We start from the raw sequence: 27,548 nt of genomic DNA, 5'->3' as shown, positions 1-27,548 counted from the left end.
GTAACTTCATTTTAGAGCTATGCCTTGAAGATAGAGTGAGAATTCATCATTCCAAAAAGGTGAAAGGCAATCAGGCATGGAGGTATTTATTCCCCCTTTTACTTATGTACTTAATCATTTACTTATATCAATAGAGATCATGGATATTTATTTTATATTTTGTGCTATAACCCATACCTTTGTGTGTGTGTGTGAATGTGCTTTCTTTGCTCAATAAAATGTTATAACTTTCAAAGTCAACAGAGGTGAATTTCAAAACTTTTAGTGGTTATGTAGTACCGATGCATGTTTTTGCTTCCACTTTTTATTTCCAATAGTGCTGGAATAACATCCTTGCACATTCATTTTTGTGTGCTTGTGTGCCTATTCTTTAGTTTACCATTCTAATCCCATCCTTAAGACATATTACGCTTGATTTTTTCCCCTGCTCCTCAAGTTTCCCTGCTTCCCCTTAGCTTCTGCTATCTTCTCTACCTAGAACACCCTTCCTCTATCTTTGCCCAGGAAAGCTCCTAGTGTGATTCAGGGCTCAGCTCAAAGGCTGTTTGCTGTAGAAGCTTTTCTCTAATGTTTTGAAGATAATTTAATGGCTCCATTCCACTTCTCTTTGTTGTATATGTATGTATTTTAACACTTATTATATGACACTCCTATTCTATCCCAGGACTTCTTCCTACTAGTTTTTGAACCGGTAGGGGCAGAAATGTAATCAATCACACTCATTTATGGACTCCATCATAAAGTAATTAGCATATTTTGACTGAAGTTAAGAATCTGAGGAATTAAGAATTGTGCCCAATATTATACAACTAGTTAATCTTCATTTCTTTTACAGACATGGTTGTTCCATGCTTTAAGGAGACAGAGAAGTTGAATTATAGGTGCTAGTTTTTGCCTGAAGTGCAGACAACTGTGCTGTAGTTTAAAAGTAATGTTTTTTAGCTGTCTGTAAAAAATGTTTGTTACTTGAAGACTTTGATATAACAGTCTGTGTCTTCCAAAATGAGCCTGTTCAATATGCCAAGTATTCATAGGAAATCACATATGAATATAGGAGAAATTAAATAGGGCCTCTGATCTTTCTGACTCCCTTTTTAAGTCAGCAGTTGGCATAACGTATCTTATGTATTATAATTAGTAATTAGAGGTGAACGCCAGAAAACAACAACAAAAAGAAGACAAAGGGACAATGTTTGTTGGTCAGGCTGTCACGGACTGAGACTAAAGAAGGTCCCATTCTGCGGTCCCGATGACCCAATGTAGCCTGCACCTAGGAGAAGACGTGCCCCTTCCGTTAACACTTTCTGGCGGGGTGACCTACACATCTGTGACCCCCGCTGGAGAGGAGGAGGCCCGGCGGCTGGCGCGCGCGCAGATATAACCACCCGCAGGCACCTGGGTCGCGCGCCGCGGGAGGGGGTGGGCCCCCCCGCGTTCTCCCGAAGCCCAATCATCGGGAGATTCCGGGGCAGGTCCTGCCGCCGACCACGCCCCCAGGGGGGTGTGGCGGGGGGGCGTCTTTAAGAGCTGGCGGCCCGGCCTCCTGCTGAGTCCGGGTGCTGGGCTGTGGACCCGGAGGTTCGCGCGTAAGCCTGTCGCCGCCCGCCTACGGTGGGCTCCGCCGCTTTCGCCTCGGCCTCGCTAGCCCGCCCGCCCAACTCGGCGGCTCCTCCGCGAGCCCGCTGGGAACTCGCACCCCTCGCGCTCCCCTGCGCCCGAGGGGGCCGCCCCGGGCCATGGTGCCCTCCCAGGAGGAGCCCGCCGCCGCGCGGGGGACAAGCGAGGCGCAGCCGCTCGGCTCCGCGCCTCCGGGGGCCGCTCCGCTGCCCGGCGCGGGACCCTTAGACGGCCCGGAGGCGGCGGCGGCCGAGAAGGTGGAAGTAGAGCTGGGTGGGTCGGTGGGCGCCGAGCCCCTTGAGCCCCCTGAGGGCGGCTGGGGTTGGCTGGTGATGCTAGCAGCCATGTGGTGCAACGGGTCGGTGTTCGGCATCCAGAACGCCTGCGGGGTACTCTTCGTGTCCATGCTGAAGACCTTCGGGTCCAAGGACGATGGCAAGATGGTCTTCAAGACAGGTGAGGCACAGCGCCCGCCGCGGCCACGCCGGGGGATGGGCGCGGGATGCATCCCGCGTGTGGAGCGAGCTTCTGCGCCGCCTGGTGCGCCCCTGAGGGTCCCTCTGTTCACACTGGGTGTGAGGGGTGGGTTTGTCCAATTGCAAAAGCAGCCCTGCGGCTCCCGGGGCCTCCGTGCGCCTCTCTTTGTGTTGAATCCAGATGTAGGGACTGTATTTGGATACAAGTCACAAAACTTATTTGCCTAGATCTTCCTGCTTCCCCTTTCTGCAGGATAGAGGCTGTCTCTGGTAGACTTTCTCTTAATTTTTGAAAACAAACAGACCCTTCCAAAGCCAGTTAGTTACTCCGCTCCGTTATTTTTACAATCTCTTTCGTGACCGTGACGGTTGGATTTTTGTTCTTCTGCCCCCGGCGCTGCAGAGGACTGTGTGTGTTGGGGGGAGGCGGAGTTGGCGAGATGAAAGATCTGTATTGCAAGGACTCGGGAGTTCTGAAAGGAGCCCTGAAGGAAACACGGTTTCGTGCTGGGGTTTTTTTTTTTTTTTGGGGTGGGGGAAGGGGGTGTCACTCTGCTAAATATAGAAAGCATAGGAGGCAGCCAGATCAGGGACTGGGAAGAGGAAGGTGAAGGGTTGCTCTTTCCTGTTGTGTTCTTTGTCATTTTATACCAAATTAGATGAAAAAGGTGCAGACTCAACATTTTTTTCCCTGTAAATGATTATTACCTGATCTACCAAGTCCAAGACCTTCTGTAGAACTCTTTTACATGCATTATTTCATGTCATCCTGTGAGGTAGGCGTTATCAACCCCTTTGAAGTGAGGAAAGTGAAGCTTGTTGAAATAAAGTGTTTTAATGAGTCCAGAATGGTGATGAAACATATCTTATTTAAAGGGCCAAGTGATTTTCATTACTAAAATATGCTCCCTCCTTGCCATTTGGACAAACTCCCTGTGGTTAATGAGGGCTTCCCAGGTGGCTCAATGGTAAAGAACCCGCATGCCAGTGCAGGTAGACCCGGGTTCCATCCCTGGGTTCGGAGGATCCGCTGGAGAAGGAAATGGCAACCCACTCCAGTATTCTTGCCTGGGAAATCCTATGGGCAGAGAAGCCTGGTGGGCTGCAGTCCACAGGAGTCGAACATGACTTAGTGACTAAACAACAGTGACATATGGTCCCTTTTTTTTTAAACTTTAATTTTCAATTATTTTTAGTGTGTTTTTCTTATCTCTTTAGTGTGCATACAAAGAAAAAAGCTAGTCTGTTATAACAAATTCTAAAGGAGAGGTAATGTTGGGAGTTTTAAAGACTGATGTTAAAGAGTATTATACCATTGTTCTGCAGATTTTCTTCTATTTTGCGTTGTGTTTGCAGTTTATCCCCATAGCTTCTTAGTATGAGCTGGTAGCTTAACTTCTTTACATTTTAATGCCTAGTTTTCCATTGTATGAATATATTATACTTTATACGCATTCTTTCTTTAAGAAACATTTAGGTTACTTTCAAAATTACCATAGACAGTGCTGCTATGCATATTCTTGTACATTGTCTCTTTGCACGTGGGAATCAGGTACCATATTTAACCTGGAATTTCTGTTCCTTAAATAGCTTTTAAAGCTGTTGTGTTCTTCAGGTCACAGAGCGAGGTACAAAAGTGTTCAAAATATAATATCATGTACTTGCTTGGCAAGATAGATGCATATGCAGTAGTAAACAAAAATAACTTGGTGTATTTTCTCTATGAGTAGCCAGCATCTGGGAGAGGAAAGGGCACTGAAGCAGAATTCAGAGTCCACATTTTAGGACTAGTTCTTTCAGCGTTTAGTAAATTCTTGCCTGGGATTACACTTTTATTGCAGTCAGAACACCAAAACAAAATACTCAGTTGTCCACCACAAGTTTTGCAAACTCAGGTGAGTAGATCCATTGTTGTTTGTGGAAAGTCTTATTTTTTTCTCCTTCCTAACTCTTTTTTTTGGAGAGAGAGCGAGTGAGCGAGCAAGCAGTTGCTGGAGAGACCGTAGCTTCATCAGGAATCAAGAGTTTTGTGATCTCGAAGCCTCTCTCTCTTCGGTCCCAAAGAGTCCCAGTGACAACGATAGCCCGATTCTGGGTAGCTGAAGGGCAGGGAGGCCACAGGGACCCATTCTCTTCAACTTGTTGAAACTCTGTATTTTCAGTTTTGGTGAATATTTTCATTTACTCAGCCTTGATGGCTTTTCAGTCTTGTTTGTGTGTGTGTGGGTGTGTGCTACACAAACAGGTATGCAGGTGTGCACGCTAAATAGTGAAGACTTGGTCTGCCTGACTGCTGTACGTGGTTGGTTGTGCCCTTGCACAGAGGTGCACGGCTCAGGATCAGTGCCGACCGAGAACCAGCCTGTGCTCTGGGTGCTGTTTATCTAATTCCTGCAGAGGGGCCCGTGCCCTTGTAGTGGCCCAGTGTAACACCCCAGCGAGATGGCACAACGGCCTGTACTTGTACTTGGTTGATGCGTGAAACATGTACAGCAGATAAACTTTAAGGTCTGAGGTCACCTCATTGGTGAAAAAAATGGAGACTGGATAGCCTTTAAGCCAACTAATGTCTAGATTCCTGGCCCCCCCCCCGCTTTCTGTCTTTCCCTCCTTTTTTCCCTCCCTTCTGCAAGCTCTCCCTCCTTTCTCTCTCTTTCTCTCTCTCCCCACTTTCTGTCTCTCCCTCCCTTCTTCCCTTTCTCTGTCTCGTCCCTCATTTTGTGTCTCTCTTGCTTCCCTCATCCCTCCCTTCTTCCCCCAGCCATCGCCATCTCCCTCTGCTCATGCGCTCTCTCTCACACACATACATACAGGTGTTTCATATAAAGTCTGTATCAACAACAGGTACTGAAGGGTTTGAGAATGCTTGCTTTGAAGTTTGACTCTTCAGGTTTTTTATTTTGATATTCTAATGCTGAGTCATCTGTGATCAAATGTGCGCTAGCTTCAGGTACAACATAAAACATACCTGGAATTATTTAAGACTTCATTTTTCAAAGTTTTGGTCCATTTTCTATTACCTTGTTCATGATTGATAATTCCGCCATTAGAGGTCAGTTCATTCTGTCTCCACGTGCTCATTAGCTTCTTCATAGTTATAAGCTCAAGGGTACACAGGGAGGTGGTGGTGGAATGGGAACCTAGGTTTCCAAACGATGGTTCATAACCATCAATGCTTGAGAACCTCCCATGTGCCAGGCCCAGTGCTAAGCACATTCCATGTTTTCCTATTTTAAACCTTAGTGTGACTGCATGAGATAGGCTTTATTTAATCTTTCTTTTCAGATGTGGAAACTCAGGCTTATGGAGATTAAGTAAGCAGTGGACACCAGGGTTCAACCTCAGGTTTATCTGACTCCAGAAGCTAGGTTTTTAATGACTGATCATATTACATGGGTTGGATAACATTCTGGTAATGCATCGTTCTTTATGTTTGATTAATTCAAACTTTAGAAATTGATAACTATACAGGAATTCTGGAGTTAGAAAAGAAGTCTGAAAGATCAGAATCTCTGTTTCTTGACTGCACTTGGCTGTCAGTAAGCAATTGCCAGTTGTTAATGTCTCATTGAAATAGATTTTTGGGAGTTCTCTGGTGATCTGGTGATTAGGATTCAGCGCTTTCACTGCGGTGGCTCCAAGTTCAATGCCTGGTTAGGGAACTGAGATCCTGCAAGCCAAGTGGTGCAGCCAAAATTTAAAAAGAAGAAAAGATTTTTGAAGTATAGGGACATGTTCACTGGAAAGCAAGGTAATTTCTTACAGCATTCAAGCCAGAGTCTGGAGTTTTCTTTGAAGAACCAGACTCCTTTAGACTGATCCATAGCAGGACAGTATTTCCAGATGTTAAGTGAAGAGGAGACTTCCTCAGGCTTTACTTCTGCTCTTCAAGGCTCTCTTATCTCTTTCTGCGCCACTGATGATCCTCCCATAATTTCTCAGGAATGGGCATGGAGAAATTCATTCACACTAAGATATAAGTGAGTTTACACATCTTAATGTTACTTCTCTTTCATTCTACAAATGTTTACTCAGTATTTGACACCCTCTGTGTTGGGCATAGAAGGAGGTAATTGAGAGAGACAAGGTCAACTGTCCCCAAGGAGCTTTTGATCTGCTGTGGGATACAAAAGTAAATAGAATATTTCTCTTTGCAATATACCAGGACACAGGCTTGGGGAGATTAAGAGGCTGAAAGTCTAAGGAAATTCCCATGAATGGTGGCGGCTGGGAAAAACATTTGATGGCCTCTTTCCCTGTGGCAGTAGATCTCATTTTGTGAAATTAAGACTTTGGAAAGGGGAAGAAAGCTGAACTCCGGTGGAGTGCATCACAGTTCCATCACGTTATCCTGGCTGCTGATGACATGGCATTCAGAGATATGCCTTGCACTCACTGCTGTGTTAGAAAGGTCCATCAGAGGGAGCAAGTTGAGCTTGAGTTGTCTCTCTTCATCTAAGATTTATCTGTTCATATGTGCCTGCTTCTTGCCCAGGTGGGGGGATATCAGACACTTTTGGGAAAACTAAAACAGTTAACTGGAACATTGTTTTCCCATAGAAATTACAACTTACAATTTAGAAAGTATAATTATTGGAAAACCTATTTTTAGTTTTGTTGTGAAACTGAAAAAGATCCTAGGATTCTTTTAGTGCTCTAAAAGAACACTCTCTGGGATCTTACTAGTGTATTAGTCTAGTTTACTTATCTGCTTTCTTCCTGGAAAAAGAAAAAATACTTTAGTGGTATGTTGATATTTAGAAACATCTATTTAAAACAAGTATGTTTTCAGAATCAGTAGTTAAGGTCACTAATGATATTCTTCTGAAGAAATTATGTCACTCTGGTCCAGAGGCTGAGTCAAAAAGACCCCTACTATTTCCAGTAATTCCGAGAATGTGTTCTTTAATAGCCTTTCTTTAACGTAGAGGCTTGTGGTTAAAAAAGTTTGGGAAACGCTGCACATTGTCATCTTCTTTTGGATATTCCAAGTACAAATCAAGGTATTAAAAAAACTCAGTAGTTTTAAAGGAAAATGGGCTATCAAAAAGGTCTTTGGTTATCATCTTTAATACAACTCTACCTTTCCGTATGGAAGGAGATTGCTCTTTAGATAGTCATAATCACAAAGTAGGACTTTTAGTAGCACTGAGGGATGGATGCATCTTGCAACACCTCTCAACATAGCCTTTTTTTGTTTTGGTCTTTATCCATGTATTTGTTTCTGACTGCCTCGGGTCTCTGTTGCTTCGGTGCCGCTCTGGCGCAGGCTCTTTTCTAGTTGCGGCAAGCGGGGGCTACTCTGTTGCGGTGCGAGGTCTTCTCACTGTGGTGGCTTCTCTTGCTACAGAGCACAGGCTCCAGGGCTCACGGGCTTCAGGAGTTGCAGCACACAGGTTCTTCAGGTGTGGCTCTAGAGCGTGGGCTCAGTAGTTGTGGCGATCGGGCTTAGTTGTTCTGCGGCAAGTGGAATCTTCCTGGACAAGGGATCACACGTGTGTGCCCTGCATTGGCAGGCAGGTTTTAATCCACTGTGCCACCAGGGAAGTCCTCAACATAGTCTTACTGGCATCTCTGACATTTTAAAGTCAGTCAGTTTTTCCTAAAGGTTTACTTATTTTTTTTTAAGTTTTTGCATTTACGTGCTGATATTACGCTGATGTTTAAATACATACTGCAGTTGTGTGCTGCACCTGAACTTACAGGAGGTTTTGGCTGTAGTTCAGAACTGAACTTCCACGTCTGGCTTTTATGCTATGGACTTTGTTTTTGGCAGAAAAGCCTGTCTGCTTAACCATTTCTGTGTTACAGGAAAGTTTTTTAGTAGTGGTGCTTTGTTAAGATGGTTACAGAGAACAAATGATCTGATTCATGGTCCCATACTGTATACACCTCTCACTGTAAGGAAAATGACTGACTCTTATTTGCATTCAAAGAGAGGTTGAAAAGCCAAGAAAACTCTGTTACGGCAGATGTTATGAGGCTTGAATTTGCTTCGTTCTTTTCCATCTTAAAACATTCACCTTTATATTCCATGAATTAATCTAAACTGCCTGTTAAAATAAGTTGTTAGACCACAAAAATAGTTCAGAATTTTGGAAAGAAATGAGCATGGTGTGAGCATTTCATACTCGATTTCCAGAATGTTTCTGAATTTAGAAACTTTCCTATAACACAGAAATGGTTAGTTATGCAGACAGGTTTTTCCACCAAAATAAAGCCCTTAGCACAAAAGTGTAAAACATGAAAAGTGTAAAATGAATTCTGCTGAAGTACAACAGTATGAGTATTCCTGTGGTGTTTTATCATGGGATTTTTATCAGTAGAATTAACTGCCAAAGGAACCCACTCAACCAGAACTAGTGTAGGGATCATTTCGGGAGAGATTTCGAGGTGTCTTTCGTAAGGAGCTGTGTCCTGTGCTCTTGATGTGGTTTGTTGTGTCATTTTATATGGCTCTTATTGCGTCTGTGTTGCAGTTCCTTGAGACCTGGTCCCAGGCTCTGTGCCTGCTTCACTTTTCCTGCCTCCCCTGGGTGTCTCGTATGCCCTGTGGCTCAAACCACTATCTTGGGGTTGTTATTTCCAAATTTCTTTGTGTTCGGGACCCATGTTACCTATTTCCGGAAAATTCCTTTTGGATGCACAGGTATATTGTTGTTTAATTGCTAAGTTGTGATCAACTGTTTTGTAGCCCCGTGGACTGCAGCCTGCTAGGCTCTCTGTCCATGGGATTTCCCAGGCAAGAAAATGGGAGTGAGTTGCCATTTCCTTCTCCAGGGGAATCTTCCTGACCCAGGGATCGAACCCCAAGTCGCTTGCCTTGGCAGGTGGATTCTTTACCACTGAGCCACCAGGAAGCCCCAAGTATGTCATACTCAACTAAAACGCACTCATTTTTTAGCTACCCCACGTAGCGTTTTCACGTTCCATCAAAAACATCAGGTCACCTGTGGGCAGATGCAGCCTTCCTTCTGAATTCTCTTAGTGTATCACACCTCTGGTTGCTCACGTCAAACACCTAGTATCCATCTTTTTTTTTTTTTTTTAATTTGTCAGAATTTTTAACTTTTTTATTTTTTTTAGTTTTTTATTTTTTAAATTTTAAAATCTTTAATTCTTACATGCATTCTCAAACATGAACCCCCCTCCCACCTCCCTCCCCATAACATCTTTCTGGGTCATCCCCATGCACCAGCCCCAAGCATGCTGCATCCTGCGTCAGACATAGACTGGCGATTCAATTCACATGATAGTATACATGTTAGAATGTCATTCTCCCAAATCATCCCACCCTCTCCCTCTCCCTCTGAGTCTAAAAGTCCGTTATACACATCTGTGTCTCTTTCCCTGTCTTGCATACAGGGTCGTCATTGCCATCTTCCTAAATTCCATATATATGTGTTAGTATACTGTATTGGTGTTTTTCTTTCTGGCTTACTTCACTCTGTATAATCGGCTTATTTCTTCTCTTTCCTATTTTGTTAAATCAGACAAGGTCCTTTTGTGTTTACCTCCTTAATGCCTCATAAGTCAATCCCCATCTTATCCTTTAGTGCCGTGCATTAATTTGTGCCTTTATTAACTTTTGGCCTCAGTTACTGTCAAAACCTATTAACGGGTCTGCTGGTCCTCAGTTTAGACACATGAGTGATTTTTCTAGAACATTAGACCATATCATTTTTCTGTTTAAAAGCCATCAGTGATACCCATTAATTCTGGGAAAACCAGAGTCGTTTGAGCACTGGCCCTTGCCTGACTCTGTAACCTTGCTTCTCACCGCCCTCCCTTCTTGCACAGCATGTGGGATCTTAGTTCCCAGACCCCCTGCAGTGGGAGCGCTGAGTCCTAACCGCTGGACCTCCAGGGAAGGAAGACACTCTCCCTTTTTGCACTTTACGCTCCAGCTTAGAGGAGGCCTTGCGCTTTCCCCAATCTGCCTGGCTTCTTTGCCTCTGTGTGTGTTCCACTTCCTCTCTTTAGTGTGGTTGTTGGTCCTTATAAGATTCTGATGAAATGGCCTGGCTATTTTATTTCTTTGATCACAGCTGTGGAATAAAAAAATGCCTTTTTTTTTTTTTTACAACTGTTGTTATGTTTTTGATGCACATGGAATGTTTTGGGGGTAGCATGAATTCAAACGAATTATGAATTCAGCTTAGAGTGGAAGACAGACAACCTAATTCCAACCCATCCTAATCTAGCATTCTGTTTAAGATAACCCATATTTGTTCAAGTGATAGTTTGTGTAGACCATAAAGGAAGGGTTTTCATATACATTACTTGATTTTATTTGGCCTTGTAGTGTGTTGTTACCTCATCTATAGATAATAAAGTCGCAGCTTGCACAATTTAAGGTTGGGCCACGTGATATCAGTATTTACAGTCATTAAGTTGAATGTAAGAGCATCTTTTTAGCTGGACAAAAATCTGTCCCTCTGTTAAAGTTGTCTCGAGATGTGGAGTCTTGGCCTTTTATCCCCTTGAAACTATTTTCTGTGTATTTACCTAAATCTTCTCTAGAACCTGTGTAGTGTTTCCTATCCAGGCTACCAGAAATCCTGTGAAGTCGTCCAGTCCATCCCATTTAGAGTTAGCATAACCCAGCTAGAGATCTGGTCTCATTTTGAAGTGAAATAAATAAACCTTAACAAAAACAAGCTAAACCCCAGACACTGCTCCGACAATTGTCTCACCCCAGCTCTGAGCACCCACCTAGCCTGTTTCCACCCAGGCAGGAACTGTGGCTGTTTTTATTGGCAGCGTTTTAGAAGGAGCAACTCCAGCCCTCCTGGGAACTGGGTAGCAGCACCGCCCGGGACTGGGTTAATGGAGGAGAGCAGTGCTGTTAGTCATCTCTGTACCACATGTGTGTGAGCAAACCTTCTTAGCTAAGCCATCTTCATTAACAGCAAAATGCCTAGATCCCACCTTGCCTGTAGGCACTAAAACTAGGGAACTGAGGAGGTGGCTTGCCTTATTCCAAGTTGGAAGTCTTTTTTTCATTTCACTAATTTTTTGAAAAATTGAAGTATAGTTGATTTACAATGTTGTGTTAATTACTGCTGTATAACAAAGTGATTCCTTTATATATTTATATAAAGTATTCTTTTTCATGGTTTCTCATAGGATATTGGATATAGTTTGCTATGTTGCATAGGACTTTGTTGTTTATTCATTCTGTATATAAAGGCGTGTATCTGCTAACCTCAACCTTTCACTCCACCGCTCCTTCAGCCCCGCCCCCCCACCCTTGGCAACCAGCCGTCTGTTCTTTATGTCTGTGTTTCTGTTTCATGTTGTTGCTGATCAGTCGCTCAGTCGTGTCCAACTCTTTGCGACCCCATGGACTGCAGCACGCCAGACCTCCCTGCCCTTCACTGTCTGCTGGAGCCTGCTCAAACTCATGTCCGTTGAGTTGGTGATGCCGTCAGCTGTCTCATCATCTGTCGTCCCCTTCTCCTGCCTTCAGCCTTTCCTGGCATCAGGGTCTTTTCTAATGAGTCAGACCTTCACATCAGGTGGCCAGAGTATTGGAGCTTTAGCATAGATAGGTTCATTTGTGTCCTAGTTCAGATTCCACGTATGAGTGATATCGCATGGTATTTGTCTTTCTCGTTCTGACTTACGTCTCTTAGTATGGCAACCTCTAGCTGTGTCCATGGTGCTGCAGGTGGCATTACTTCATTCTTTTTATTTTTTTAAATTTTACTTATTTATTTGGCTGCTCTGGGTCTTAGTTGTAGCCTGTGGGATCTCGCTCCCTGACCAGGGATTGAACCTGGGCCCCCTGCACTGGGAGCTCAGAGTCTTGGCTGCTGGGCCCCCAGGGAAGTCCAGTGTCCTCCAGTATGTATATGCACCACAGCTCCTTTATGCATTTATCTGTCAGTGGATGTTTATTGATAGACTGTTTCCATTTCTTGGCTATTGCATTTCACTAACTTCTGATTATGGGGAAACACATGAAATAAATATTTGAAATAATGTACATGGACTAAAGCAGTGTTTCTAACCCTTTTGTTCCCAAACGTAAAACTCTTCTCATACCCCTTGAAAATTTTGATACACCCCTCCAAGGGTAATTTAATTTTTGAGATTCCCTAATGCCCAGAAGATAAAGCCATTCTCTGTGTTTTTCTACTAGCTAAGATTTTGTCACATTACTTTTACTGGCATTGTTATAATTAGGATTCTTTTTTCTTTTTTTTTTAGTTGCACCTCGAGGCATGCAGGATCTTAGTTCCTGGGCCAGCTCTGTGAAAGCGCCCAGTCCTAACCACTGGACTGCCAGGGAATTTCCTAGGATTCTTTTTTGTTTGTTTGTTTTTAAAGACAAAGTTATAATAGTGAATATGCTTTTCAAAACTAAGTGTGCCTCTTAGATCTGCTCTTATTAGTAAGGGGAAACCAGCCTGCCTTCCTCCTACATCCCCCCAACTTGAGAATCAGTAACTGGAGTTTTGAATTGAGCTCAAGGCATGCTTTTCTATCATTAGTTAAATCCAAATGAAAGGTCAGCAGTTAAATTAGTGTATAAAACTCAGGGAAAGGCGCATTGATCTGTGGTTTCAGCTGTTACCCATTTTTTTTTGGCTGAGGAGTAAATTGCATCAACAGCGCTCTGCATGTGTTCAGAAAGTAAAAAATTTATTTAGTCTTGTGACCAACTTAGACTCAATCCAAAAACCAGTTCTGAAATACGTTTCATGAGAGTAGAAAACCACTACTCATTAAAAGATGTATTTATTGACATTTCTGGCTAGATAGGTATTAATGCCAGAGTCAGGTGGGTTAGTCTGGTGACTGGTTTTAATAGTGAAAACCTTTTCATCTTGTTTAATTATCCTTTTTATTAGTTTTGAGTTTACGTTCCAATTTCAAATGGCAGCATCTCAAGGGATTCACATTTGTCAATGGTTGTTTAAACAATGGCATTCCACAAAGTTAATTGATGTTTTAGCGCAGATAGGGGCAGAAAGTTGCGTTGCTGTTCTATAGTAGTGTAACGCTTGAACTTTGGCAACAATCCCCAATCTCCAAAGTTATCTCCCGCTGCCAGGTTTTTAGGTTTCTTTCTGTTTTATCTGTAGCTTTTAGTTTTGCTTTGTTGAACAAGTGTTTTTTTTATAATAGTAAAAATATTAATATTAAAAATAACTATTAACATTAGGATATTAACTTTAATGACTGTAATAGTAAACTTGCCCTAAGATTAAGTGGTTTTACAGGAATAAGTGATAGATAAATGGAGTTTTCATTGTAATTGTTAGGTTTTGTCTCTTCTCAAGAGAAAAATGTTAATTATGAAATAGTCTAGAACTGATAAATGGAACTGATTTTATTTTTATAATGAAAATCTTTTGTTAATCATATACGAACAGATTAGGAGGAAAGGTTTTTTTTTTTTTGGCCACGCCCTGCAGCCTGGGGTATCTTAGTTCCCTGACCAGGGATCAAACCCATGCCTCCTGCACTGGAAGCTCAGAGTCTTAACCACTGGACCACCAGATAAGTCCCAGAGAACTGATTTCAAATCACATCAAGGAAATGGCAGTCCACTCCCTTTTTTCTTGCCTGGAAAATCCCATGGACAGAGGAGCCTGGCGGGCTATAGTCCGTGGGATCGCAAGGAGTCAGACACGGCTGAGTGACTAAACAACAACAGCAACATTATTTGACCACGTTTTGTTTTGGATCAAAATGGAGATATGTAATGTCAGATGGACAGTTGCTAAGACTAGTGTTAATCACACCTGAGCCCCACACAGATATGCCACATGGAATTCTTATTAATGTATCTCGTTTTTTGGGGGAGCGGGGGTTGTAGAGGGACTCGAGGAGGGTCAGAAGAGATAATAGATGAATTTTTGTGTTTATATGCATAATTTTATCGAGAATATTATATAACTACTAATCTAAAATCCCCTTGTTTGGTGGTTCTTACGTATATATGGTACACAGGCTGCTTATATGGGGGCAAAGGCAAATAGAGTATTTCCCCACATTTTGTTGCTGGCCACCAGAAAAAAAGTCTCAAAGACACATGTGTTGCCATCAGAAAAAAAAAAAACTTGGGAAATATGGTTACATATTAAATGATCATTTAAACTAAAAGCTTTTAAGTAATGCTTTTAACTGACTTAAATTTTAGCTCAGTGTTCTTTATAAAATGTGTTTATCATTTCTTTGAACAAACTTGTGTCTGTAAGTGATGCTCAGTAGAACAGAAGACTGACCCTTTTCCAGAAATGTGAAATCTTCTGGAATCCAAGCAAAAAGAAATTATGATGAGTTCAGTTTGATTGGTTTGGAATTGTAATTATTTGGAGAGGGATATGGTTTGTCTTTTCATACAGTCCTGCAGATATAGCACTATAAGGAATCTTCCTGAGAGAATGCACTCCTTTCAAACACTTTTTTCAACAAAGTCAAGGAATACCAAACCTGAACTCTTTATTTAAATTTACAACTGATGTCATTAATACAGAGCCACAATCCCTTATCTGGAACTCTGGGGGCCATATGTGTTTTGGGGTCAGAATTTTTTGGATTAAAAAAAAAAACCAGGTTCATACACATGTGGTTTTTTTTTTTCTTTTTTTTAAACACACTCCTCCCCCTCTGGGAGTCTGAGGCAGCACCCTGTAATCTAATAGATGTTTTTCCAAAAATGTATGGTTGTTCAGAGTAATTGGGACAAATAGAGACCATAAGTAGCTTCATGTCAGTTCAGGTCCTGTTTTACTTCCAAGTGAGTGTTGATGCTATCTATCTTGAAGACTTTGGGTTTGGAATTTCAGAATTGGAGATAAGGATTTGTAGATTTATATGTGAGGATTTTGTTTCTGTTTCTCCGTGGACATTCCTTTTAAGGTACATTTTTCTTTATCAGATGGTGAAACCTGCTTCATGTTTTCAGTAAATGTGACATTCGGCTATCATACTGCTGTACCCTAGATTACTCAGCTGAGCCTCCTTTGCTGGGTGTTTGAAGTGCAGGCTGTGTTATGCAATGTAAATGGCATATCTGTATACATCTTTGAACAAATTCTTTCCTCCTTTTTCGAATTGCTTCCATAGCGTTTACGTCCAAAAGTGAGATTACTCGTTAAAAGGGCATGAACAACTTTATAATAACGTTTGCTGTGCTTAGTTGCTCAGTAGTGTCCGGCTCTTTGCGACTCCGTTGACCGTGTCCATGGGGATTCTCCAGGCAAGAATACTGGAGTAGATTGCCATGCCCTCCTATTGTCAAACTGTCTTTAGAGAAATTGAATCTGTTTACTGTGCCCAGCGGTATACTGACTTCCTGAAAACCCTACCAATGTTAGGTTTTATTTTTATTAATATTTGCTACTTTGATAATTGCTAATGGTATTTTTAAAAATTAGTTGAGGTCATATTTCCTTGCTTTTAGGGCAGTGTATTTTCCCAGTTTTTGAGCCCTTTAGAAGTAGTAAATGGCATCTGGAAATAAAAGAGGACACCTACCAATGAAGATATTAGAGTAAAGCTTTCTTAACCACAGGTGGGAACACTAGAAAGGCCTGAGATTATCCTGGTCCTTAGATTCTCAAGTGACACACCTTGGCAGGTGAGGCAGGCCCTTGTTCCCTTTCCTCTGCATTCTAAGCCCAGCCTTGGTGTTGATCAAGGCCTTTTGTGGGGGTGGGAGTGAGGATGGAAATTAACCATCTGGGAGGCTTGGCCATGAGGACTTAGTGACTTCTTTAGGTGACATGTTGTCCTTGAGAGGCTCGAGTCTGCACGAGCAGCCCTGTCTCATTCTCCATCTGTGCTGTGGCCTTGCCTCAGTCTCTTCCAGACCCAGCTAATTCTGTGGAATTAGCTTTAATTCATTGATTTGGGTGTATGTTTAAAATGATTTATTTTTAAAAGTGATGTAAAAGTCATTTGAGCACGAACTATGAGCAAAACAGAAAGGAATTTGGCATATTTCATACTCTTGGGAGGTTATGAGGAAAGACAAAATACTGTGTACATCAGTAACTTGGAGAGAGTATGCCGCCTGTGTTAAATGTGGCATAAACACAGTATTGGATTTTAGGGGAAGGCAAAATGGCTTCTGACTGAGATGATCAGGGAAGGCATTTGGGAGGTAGCTTTTGAGTTAGACTTCAAAGGATTGGTAATTTTCTTCAGCAGATTGAGCAGAATAGGCATCCCTAGGATGGGTACACACTAATAATAAATGTCTTACTGTATGTTTTTTATTGCTTTATTGATCCTGTGGGATAATTGCTGTTATGAGCCTCATGTTTCAGATGGGCAACTGAAGGTGGATTTGAATTCAGTCTCTGGGGTCAGTACCCAGGTTCATTATACTCAGCAACACACTGGGCTCTTTAAATAAATGGCAAAGAATTTGGTTTGGCTGGAGCCCAGGATTTGTAGAGGAAAGCCCCCAGAAGATCAGGCCAGAAAAGAATGGGGAGGGGAAGATTTAAGTGCCGAGTTAAAAAGTTTGGATGTGATTTAATAGGCAACGGGGAGATTCCAAGGATTTCTGAAAAGTGTGCCTTGAGAATCATGACTGGGTTTCTGAGGGAAGGAAAGAGGAACATCAATTTCAGAGCTCTTGGCTGAGAGCCAGCGCAGTGATGGACGTGGGCAAGGAGGGGTAGATGCGAGACACTTAAAGACAGATCAAGTAGTCTGGCAAGTGCTGGGTGTGGACAGCGTCATGGAAACTGAGATGATGCCTTTGCTTGGGGACTGCGTCTGAATTTTGAACTTGGAGCCCCATGTTTTTGTTTTGTACTTGGCCCTACGAATGGTGTAGACAGTGCTGGATGGTGCCACTGATAGGACCAGGAGCGTGCGGAGGAGGAGTTGATAGGGAAAGGCCAACTCAAGTTGTTAGACATGAGTGTGAAATGCCAGAGGACATCAGGGGATGCTGCCAAGCAGGCGACTGGGAATGTGGATCTGGGGCCTCAGAGCAAAGCTGAGGCCAGAGGTCGAGCTTTGGAAAGAGCCTGTGTCTTTAAGAGGAATGTCATATAGTAATAGAAACTTAGAAATTCTGTCTCGAGAAGCCTCAGAGGCTGCTCCTAGGTAGCTTGGTTGGTTTCCATTGAAATCATCTTATTTAAAAGTAACACAACTTCATCCTTAAAATCTTTTCAGCATTTAGATTTCTCTAAGACTTGCAACTTTTGAAAGTTTAGATTGTATTTTTTATTATCATTGTCTTAAGTATTTTCAAAACTTAGTCCCAAGACTTATTTTCTACCCCGCCTGCAGTTTTACATGTCTTCTGAGACTGTTGGCATTTGCTGTTTCTACATTAACGATACAATGAATTAAGCTGGTCTCTAAGTCTTACTTTCTAGATGTTCTAGACCAAGAGCCTGTGGTGAGAGTAGCTTAGAATCATTTCCATTAATTTATATAATTCTAATTGTAAAGTATTGATAGTGGTGGAAAACTTGTTCAACAGAAAGGTGTTATCTTGTAGATCAGCCTTCTGAGCCTAGGAACTGAGTCAGCCACCTCTCTCACAATTCATAATGAAAACAGTGTAGGCTCACTCTTTAAAAAATTCGTCTAGGAAAGCTACTAGAAAAGCAGTATAAATGAAATTAAGTTTTCTGTTGACTAGGACTAGGGTGGAATATATTATACAGTTTCTTAAGAAATAGGACTTGTGTGTGGCATGCTAACACCAGACAACTGAGGTTTGATTGCAAGGAGGATATGTCTTGTGGTGCTTGCTGCCCAGAAATGGAGTTAGTTCGCTTTTAGGGAAAAGAATACCTGGCTACCTGCCGGTCTGTTTTTACCTTGGTTTCCTGTCGCGCAGCCTAGCAGTGAGTCTCAGGTAAGATAATGTCACAGTGCTTTGGATGGACAACACACTTGAGATGGGTCAGACACTCTTGTTACTGAGTAGGTTGGTCCAGTCCCTGTGTGTGGGCGTGTGTGTGGACTCACGTGCTGTGCTGTAATCTCTCAGAATTCAGGTCCGGGAATTGCTCTCTTGTGATGGAAGCCCAGCTGAAGGTGCTGGAAGTACAGTGACCCTGGAGGAAGAACCGGTAAAAGCAGGGGGTGGGTGAAAGGGAATTTAATTGATGGTTGTGCAAGAAGACGGTATCTGCCTGTTTTGTAAGCCAAGACACCCCTACCCCCTCTCCTTCCTTCCAGTAACTGTTTCATCTTTAGTACCTTTTGACTTCATTTACAAGGCCTGTATTAAAGCACGTGTCAGGATTTAAGGCGGTGTTTTGACCTTGCTTGCCTGCTGTTGTGCTTACTGGCGTGAACTGAAGTACTGGTCTGCTGACAAGTCAGTTTGATATCCAGTAATCGTGGGGAGGGGAGGTAATAGGGAGGCCAACTCAAGTATTTTTTAAAAAAGATTAATTAATGATTTGTGTTGGTTGTGCTGGCTCTCCGTTGCTGCATGTGGGCTTTCTCGAGTTGCAGCGAGTGTGGGCTTCTCTTCTTTGCTGTGTGTGCACTTCTCATCGCAGTGGTTTCTCTCATTGTGAGCACAGGTTCTAGGAGCATGGGCTTCAGTAGTCACAGCTCTTGGGCCCTAGAGCGAAGGCTCCAGTAGTTACTGTGCAGAGGTTTTAGTTGCCTGTGGCACGTAGAATCTTCCTGGATCAGGGATTGAACCCATGACCCCTGCACTGGCAACTGGATTCTTATTGACTGTACCACCAGGGAAGTCCCAAGTCAAGTATTTTTTCCTCTGAGTTTGAGAAACAGGAGCCATATAGTCTTTTAAATCTCATGCCAACACACCGGAGAGATTTGCTAATACCAAAGGTTAGGAATAGCAAAAGAACAGTGTATGTTTTTTGGTATTGACTTCAAAATACACTGGTTTCTGTAACTTAGTGTTCATTTGTTATGTGTATGCTAACAAAATTACAATGAGTTGGTATATAATTAGTGGTAGTTATTTTTTGTAGCTTTGATTAGGAAACAAATATTGAGACACTTAAAGCAAAAGGCAGACTGTTACTCTTTTTGGGAAAAAAAAATCGGAAAGTAATGCTTAATCCAATTAATTTGTCTTCTTCCTCCAATTCATCATGATGACTTTGGGTGTTTGGTGGCAACTGAGAATGGGTTACAGAAAATGTCAAGGCATTGTAATCCCTATTATTTATGGTCACTTAAGATAAATTAATCACTGGACACTAATCTTTGGATAATTACTGTATCTAGCTGGAAATATCCTTAATTTTTTGGAAAGAGAGTTGGTGAGTTAGTAGAACTGTCATAGTTAATCAGCTTTCCTAAGACTAATAATAAGTGAATGGAAATTAGTTGCCTTCAACCTTTTCTCCCTTGCATTATAGCATGATCATTCTGAAACTCAGCAAACTGTGTGGAACCACAGGGAACATACATTAATACACTATCTTGTGGTTTTCAAGTAGACGTTCATAGGTTTACCCCAGGTAAGGATTAATAGGGTTGGCTTAACAGGTTAAGGCTTGCAACTTGTGTGTATACTTCTGGTTACTAGGATTAGGGAAATTGTAATATCATTATAAAATCGGTTTGAATATAGATTGTTTAGGCAGTGAGTCTTTCGGTGACAGCAATTCCATTTATGCACTAAATGCTTTTTGAAGGAGTCAACGTAAAAGTATCATATATGCTAGGGGCTCAGGTTGGGGTGGGCATAAAGAAAAGGAGATATTTCAGTCCCAAGGGGGTAAGGTTAAGGAGGAAGTCCTTGTTTTGTGTTTTCCACATGGGTATAGTGTCTGAAAGGCAGGCCAGTATTTACCTTTTGGAGTTTGCGGTCTTCATTTAAGAGGTTCCCAAAAAACCGTTTTATCTGAGTACATGAAATTGCTATTCCGGTGGAATCAGAGACATACTACTTACTTACCATGATCAAGATACTACCATTTTGATAATAACAAAGTTCACGCACATTGTAACAAATTGTTGCCTTATTAAGGTTTCTGGAAATAAAACAATTTTGTGTATTGTTTCCAGTCAGAGGATTTGTATTATTATAAGAAACACATTATTATAAATTATATAGGACTGAATTACTATAGAACTGAAAATATGAATTAGGACTATGGAAAATAAATGTAGACACCGAGATTTTAACTAGAGTGTATTTTAGAAGACTCACTTTAATCTTTAGAAGGCAGCTTTATTAAGGGGTAATTCACACGTGGTAAAATTCACCAGGTTTAAGTCTACAGTTTGAGTTCTGACAGTAAGGTGGCCATCACTGCAGTCATGATACAGAGCCTTCCATCACTCCACGATGTTCCTGCAGGCCTCTTTTCCGTCAGTCTTCCCCTGCACCTCTGCCCTTGACAACCATTGATCTGCTTTCTGTCACTGTAGTTCTGCTTTTTCTAAAATTTTCTGTAAATGGAATCCTGCAGTGTTTTCTTTTGTGTCTAGCTTTCATTCAGCATGATGCTCTTGAGATTCACCCGTATTGTTGCATGTGCAGTTGACCCTCCATACCCCTGGTTTTGGTATCCTGGGTTCAACCAACCACATGTAAAAAATATTCAGGAAAAAAAAATTCCAGAAAGCTCCAAAAAACAAAACTGGAATTTACCCCATGCCAGCCACTATTTTCATAGCATGTACATTAGGTATTATACATAACCTGTTACTGGACCAGATTGGGTCTGCCCGCCTCAGGCCATGAAGCCAGGCTACTGACACTAGGCTATTGTGAAGGGAAGTGCAGCATCTATTGCTGAGCAAGGAGTCCAGGAGAGCTAGTGCTCAAAGCTCCTGAACTCCTGTGGGTTTCAGCAAAGCATTTTTAAAGGCTAGGTGAAAGGGGGGCGGGCCAGGGTGTGTGATCAGCTCCCCGATTGGCTGATGGTGAGGTTAACAGGGTGGGGTCATAGGGGTTAATATTTTCATTCCCTAGGCTCCAGTTAGATCTGGAGGCTGTGTGCTTATGGTCATCCAGTAGTTAACTCCTTCCATTTGGTAGTGGTTTAGATCTGTAAAACAGCTCAGGAGACGTGCGTCAGATGCTGCTATCTGTGCACTCGAGAGAGGGGCTAAAGCAGAGGATATGCAGGAGGAGTCTGTCCCAGGAAGGCCCATGAAGTCCTGCAGGGTTATAGCCTGCTGCTGCTGCTGCTGCTGAGTCACTTCAGTCATGTCCGACTCTGTGTGACCCCATAGATGGCAGCCCACCAGGCTCCCCCGTCCCTGGGATTCTCCAAGCAAGAACACTGGAGTGGGCGGGTTATAGCCTAGAGATGGTTTAATGCATGGATATAGGATGATGTGCATGGGTTATATGTAGCTGCTTTTTTATGTATATGAGGGACTTGAGCATCTGTAGATTTTGGTATCTGCTGGGGTCCTGGAGTCAACTCCTCTCACATACTGAGACGACTGTACTAGCAGGTCATTCCCTTTTATTGCTGAGTAGTATTCCATTGTTTGCCTGTATCCATTCACGTATTGGTGGACATTTGGGTTGCTTCCAGGTTATGTCTGCTCTCAATAGTAGCTACGAACATTTTTGTGCAAGTCTTTGTATGGACATATGTTTTTGCCTCTTGTGCACCTTATTTTATTTAATTTTATTTTATATGCTTATCTGTATTTTTAATTTTAACAGGAAGATAATATTACGTATTTGTGTGTTTATATGTATTTGCGTGTGACTGAATGAGGAGGTGAAATAGCATGCAAGGACTTTGGAAAAGCAGGTTTTTCACTTGGGTGATTTTGGGTGAGTGGGGTACTGCCAATCAAGTGAGTCAAATATGGCTGAGGTTTTCTTTTCTTTTTTAAAAGAGGTCCATTGAAATGAGTCAGTGGGAAATGACTGATGACTTCAGCCAGCAGACACTCCTTGGCCTGGGTGTGCAGGAAGCAGGGATTGATTGTCGTGTGTGGAGCAGTGAATGGGAGGTAGGGGTGGGGGTTCAGGCTAAGAAGGGAGGGAGGGGAGAAATAGGGTGGTTGGTGGAAGAGAATTAGGTTTTGGGGTTGCAAGGATAACAGTTTTTTAAACCTGGAGTAGCTTGAGGAGAAGGAACCTATAGAGAGGGAGAAGGTCAAGTTACCAAGTGGCTAACTGGTGGAATAAGTTCACGAGCAGGACTCAGATGGGGGAATCCAGGGCACAGCTGGTGTGGTGGTGGGCCGTGCGTTTGCCAGAGGTGCCATCTCTTCAGCACCTGGAGAGCCTGGAGAGAGGAAAGTCAGAACAGAAGCAGATGGAGGTAGGGCTGGTGAGAACTGTGGGATGGAGCAGCAGATTTAAGAGTGAAAAAGACTGGGGAGGTGATTACTGATAAGGAAAAGGATTGAGAACAGTTCTGAGAACTGAACCAAAATTAGAAATTGTGCATTTGTAGTGAAACCCATATCTAAGGTTGTGGCTCCCTGCCGCCCCACCCTTCAGCTGTGTTCTCCAGGCGGGGTGAGCAGAGCAGGTGAACTGAGCAGTTCAGTAAAGCTGGAAGAGAAGAGAAGCCAGCTTCACATTTTCTTTCGGCTTTCAGCTGTGTGCAGTACGGCTTCTTCTTTGCTCCACCTTTTAGGCACCGTTCTGAGAGGACATATTACTCATGTGTTCCGAGTCTCTGTTAAATGTCGAATCGGCTTCACCTGATTAATCAGTCTAATACGATTTTAAAGTGCTTCTTTTTTTATTGTAGTAAATATATATATATATATAAAAACATAAAATCTACCATTTTATCCAATAAAATTTTTTAAAATTTTATTTTTGGCTGTGCTGGGTCTTTGTTGCTGCCCATGACTTTCTCTAGTTGCAGTGAATGGGGGCTGCTCTCTAGTTGCGATGCACAGGCTTCTTCTTGAGGTGGCTTCTCTTGTTACAGAGCATGGGCTCTAGAGCTCGCGGACTCGGTAGCTGTGGTCCACGGGCTTGGTTGCCCCACAGCCTGTGGAATCTTCCTGGATCAAGGATCAAACCCATGTCCCGAGCACTGGCAGGCAGATTCTTAACCACTTGTCCACCAGGGAAGTTCTTTATCCGTTTTTAAGTGTACACAGCAGTAGCATTAAGTACATTCATAGTGCTCTGTGCCGCAGTTTTAATCTGAAGCACGACTTTGTCATCTCTCTTCTTCCCTTGGATGTATGAACTTAACATAGGGAAACTTTACTGGGTAGACTATAGTAATTGAGGTACTGATAACAGCATGTACTGAGCTTAACTCTGGAAGGTACTATGCAAGGCACCAGTTGAGACAGTAGCTTTCTCGCTATTTGAGTGTAATTGTTTGTTAATGTTTGTGTTCTTTACTAGAGTGTAAGGCCCATGAAAGCTGGGGCTATCTGTGTCTGCCTTGTTTACAGTTATATCTGTGCTGCCCAGCACAGTTCTTGGCATATACTAGGCGTTCAGTGAAGTTTTTGAACAAATGAGAGGCCTTCTTCACTGAGACAGTTTGTTTAATAAGTTCTTTCTGAATGCTTCATATGAAGTAGGCAAAACTTGCGTTCACACATTAATACAGATTACACGGCATGGCACATTCCAATGTCTAGTTAATGAGTAAAAATTAAAAATTAAAAAGGGTTTAGATTTGCAGTTTCACCTTGGAGGGTATTGGAGCAGACCGTGCATTAAACAAATGGTTGTACAGAATTGGCAGCAGTAATCCCAAAGCTTGAAGACTGTAGGTTAATTAGGAAAACTTGACAGAAAATGAGTTAATCAAAGTTGAAAGAATGTTCTGATAATTTATGTTCAAACACATTTCAAATATGTCAGCAAGTAACAGGAACTTTAGTTGCAGAATGCTCGAAAATATCAGAATACATGTGGATTTTATGGCTGATAGAATGTTTTGGAGAAAGAAAATAAAATGGTTGGGGACTGTTTGGTTCTATTACCTTGTATGAAATAAAATGCACTAGGATTTAATGGGTAAACCTATGGCTGATTCATGTTGATGTAAAGCAGTTGTCCTTTAATTAAAAATAAAATATTCCAATTAAAAAAAAAAGTTACTACGAGGACCCTACTGCTGGTCCAGTGGTTAAGAATCTGAGGGCCATTACAGAGGACACAGGTTCGATCCCTGACCTGGGAAGATTCCACACGCTGAGAGGCCACAGAGCCCATGTGCCCACAACTTAGAAAGCTGAGCCTGAGCTCTAGAGCCTGTGGTCTGTGGGAAGGGAAACCGCCTCAACAAGAAGCCTGTGCACCTCGACCAGAGAGCAGGCCCCGCTCATCATAACCGGAGCAAGCCTGAGTGCAGCAACGAAGACCCAGCACAGCCAAAGATAAATAAATTAATAAAAAAGGAAGTTATCTTGAGGACTGTTTTGGTGCCCCTTAAATTTTGTACTCAGAGAAAATGCCTTGCTTGCCTCGCCCTCATTCTGGCTCTGTTGCCCCTGCATGGTTGGCCTTCAACAAGTATTTATGTTTTGAACTTTTAATTTTGTATTGGGGTATAGGCGATTAACAATGTTGTGATAGTTTCAGGTGAACACAGAAGAGACTCAGCCAGACATACACATGTATCCATTCTCCCCAAAACCCCCTCCCCTGCAGGCTGCCACATGACATTGAGCAGACTTCCCTTGCTATACAGTAGGTCCTTGTTGGTTATCCATTTTAAATACAACCGTGTGTACATGCCTACCCCAAACTCCTCAACTATCCCTTTCCCCCTGGCCACCATAAGTTTGTTCTCTAAGTCTGTCTCTTTCTCCAACAAATATTTACTGAGAGAATGAAGCTCCCACATGTGAGGCAGATAGTCATATCTCTGTTTTCAAGATGAGGAAGGGGAGGCTCACAGAGGTGAAGCCCCTTGCTCAAGACCCAGAGAGAAGCTGGGATTTCTTCCTGGATTGTCTTTCTCCAAAGCCTGGGCTTTGATCCATTGGATCCAGCTGTCCCCTCGTCCTCCCTGCTTCTGAGTCTCCTATCCTGAGGTGGACCCTCCTGGGGGGTCCACTGGGGGGACAGATCTTGGGGAAGGGAAGCCAGTAGTGAGGAGAGAAAGGTCGAGAGTTCGGAGAAGGCATAACACACATGTTCACAGTGTCTGGATGGAGACATATGATGGCCTCCTTCCACTTGAGACAAACCGCTTGCGTCTGTTGCTCACTGTAAATTGTCCCCCAATCAGTGGGCTGACAAAGACGGACTCCCAACAAGGATGGACTCATGGCAAAATTAAACTTTCTAAGGCATCTCATGGGGGGAAGGAAGCAGTTGGTTTGCTTGTGAATGCTTGGGGTAATCTTCTAATGTCCCTTCTATCATTACAGAGGCTAGGCTCCATTCTCTTATCATGTAATTCCCAATGATTTCTCTGTTATATCCTATTTTATTAAAGCATCATTGAACTGAAAAAAGAATACACTAGAGTTTAAAATATAACCTTTGCTAAAGATAAAAAATATATTTTATTTTTCATTTAAAGCTCCATTTATTAAGAATTCAGTAATATTTTTATTTAAGAAATATGCATAAATACGGGCTTTGTCAGCTTCTGTTAGATCAGGTAGTGTCATAAGCTCATGGCTAATTGGAAATAAAGGGGCAAAACACACATGTAAGTGTTAATTTGCATCTGCATAAGAATCATGGCAGTATGTCTTCTGATAAAGGTAAGGGCTCTCTATGTGTATTTGGCCGTTGAGGCTCTTATTAGTAATAAAATCTGCCTCCATCAAGGTATTTTTATGTCGTACGGAAAGAGAAAAGAAAAACTTATTAGGAACTCTAGGTTTATTATTTCCTTACCTTTTAAAACTCAGAATAAGTTAAAACTGGAGTTTGGCTTTAGGACCCAGTAATGGAAATTTTCTTATGTCCCATCAGCAAAATTTAGTCCTGATTGATTATTATGACATTTCACTGAGTGATTGTGTGTGTGTGTGTGTGTGTGTGTGTGTGTGTGCAGGAGAGCAGACAGTCAGTGGACAGAGGTCTTCGAGTGCACTTCCTCAAGTGAGTAATTGAAAGGAGGAACACAAATGAGCCAGGGAGGGACGTGGGCGGAGGAGGTGGGATGGAGGGCCGGGGAGGAGCAGAAGCGGAGATGGACCGAGGCTGCAGTGCCTGTTGTGTAGGTGCCGCTTGTTTGCCTCTCTGTCCCTGTGGCCTGGCCTGGCCTGATGCTGGAGTGAGAAGAGTTTGCTGTGTACAGGCAGGGTCTGGGGTCTTAGTGCTGCCTGGCTGACACAAGCAGGCTGCTTCTCCATCTGGGCGCTGAAGTAGCAACAGCACCGGTTTCCTGGGAATAGTTCCTCCTGTCATCATTTTTATTTCTGAGTCATTATGTTTGATTATGCAGTTGTCAGCTGTCCCCGCTACTTACGCATCGAGCAAGCCCTTTCTGTTTATCTTTTTCCCTTCCCTTTTTTTTTCTTGTTTTCATCTTGTCACTCCCTGATTTTTAGCCAAGCACACACATTTGAACGATAATGGTTGCCATTTCCACTAGCTACCATTCTTACCTAAAGGACTCCTAATTTTGTGGTGTGTTACAATGAATTAGGAACATTTAAAGATGCTGCATATATGTTACAACATTAGGAAGTCTTTGTAGTACTGGATGAAAATATGAAGTTGTAGACTGTTTCATTTGATACCATTTATGTTTCATTAAAATGAAAAAAAAATACTACCACATTTCATAGAGTCTAAAACCCTATTGATGCTGAGACATACCCCTATTTTAGGTATACGGACAAAAAGGAAAATCTGCAGATTAAATTGTGATGTAATGCTTTGTTATGGATTGTAAGATGCATTCCACTTTTAGAGATGTTACAGTATGAAAAGGCTTTCATTTTGGAATTAAATAAGGTAAATGTATTTTACTGAAACATACTTATAATAAAAATATAAAACACACAGAAATAATATATAGCCAATTCAGCATGCAGTTTATATCTGTGAAGGCGGGGAGGAGAATAGAAGGCTACACAAGGGGCTTCAATTCTGTTTTTAAAAATCTAAAGCAAATATTGCAGAACATTAAGATTAGATAAAGCTGGTTGGTGAGTTCCTGTAGTTTTCTGCATGCTGTGTATATTTCATAATGAAAGGGTATATTTAGAAGCTGCATAAAAAGTTGCAAAAGCCTATGTATAATGGATCCTGTTTTACTTTCTAGCATAGTGAAGTTGGCCCTCCATGTTGACGGTTCTGCATTCTCCAGTTCAACCAACTGTGGATCGAAAATACTCAGAGAAAAAACTCCATAATTTCTAAAAAGCAAAACTTGAATCTACCACATGCCTGAAACTCCTTACATAGTATTTACAACTATTTACATATTAATCATGTAAAAAGTTATTTACATGTATTAAACTATTACTGTGATTGTGGTTTTCAGACTGTCTGCCCTCTAATGGAGAAGGATAAGAGGCTTATGATAAGGACGGGTCATGGTGAAGAGTTCTGACAAAATGTGGTCCCCTGGAGAAGGGAATGGCAAACCACTTCAG

At 42.2% G+C, this 27,548-nt stretch overlaps 1 protein-coding gene across 1 annotated transcript in view; it reads left to right on the top strand.

The window, feature by feature from the left end:
• Positions 1-1,503: 1,503 nt before the first annotated feature.
• The window catches only part of SLC16A10 (solute carrier family 16 member 10), a 113,366-nt gene continuing 87,321 nt past the window's right edge, over positions 1,504-27,548 (top strand). Inside the window, exon 1 of the mRNA XM_069598113.1 lies at positions 1,504-2,073. Coding sequence (XP_069454214.1) covers positions 1,737-2,073 — 337 coding nt within the window. The 5' untranslated portion in view covers positions 1,504-1,736. The remainder of the gene's footprint in view (positions 2,074-27,548) is intronic.

Source organism: Ovis canadensis, chromosome 8 (assembly GCF_042477335.2).
Source record: "Ovis canadensis isolate MfBH-ARS-UI-01 breed Bighorn chromosome 8, ARS-UI_OviCan_v2, whole genome shotgun sequence".
Taxonomy (NCBI): domain Eukaryota; kingdom Metazoa; phylum Chordata; class Mammalia; order Artiodactyla; family Bovidae; genus Ovis; species Ovis canadensis.
The sequence above is the reverse complement of the archived record's forward strand: the minus strand, read 5'-3'. Positions and strand labels throughout refer to the sequence as shown.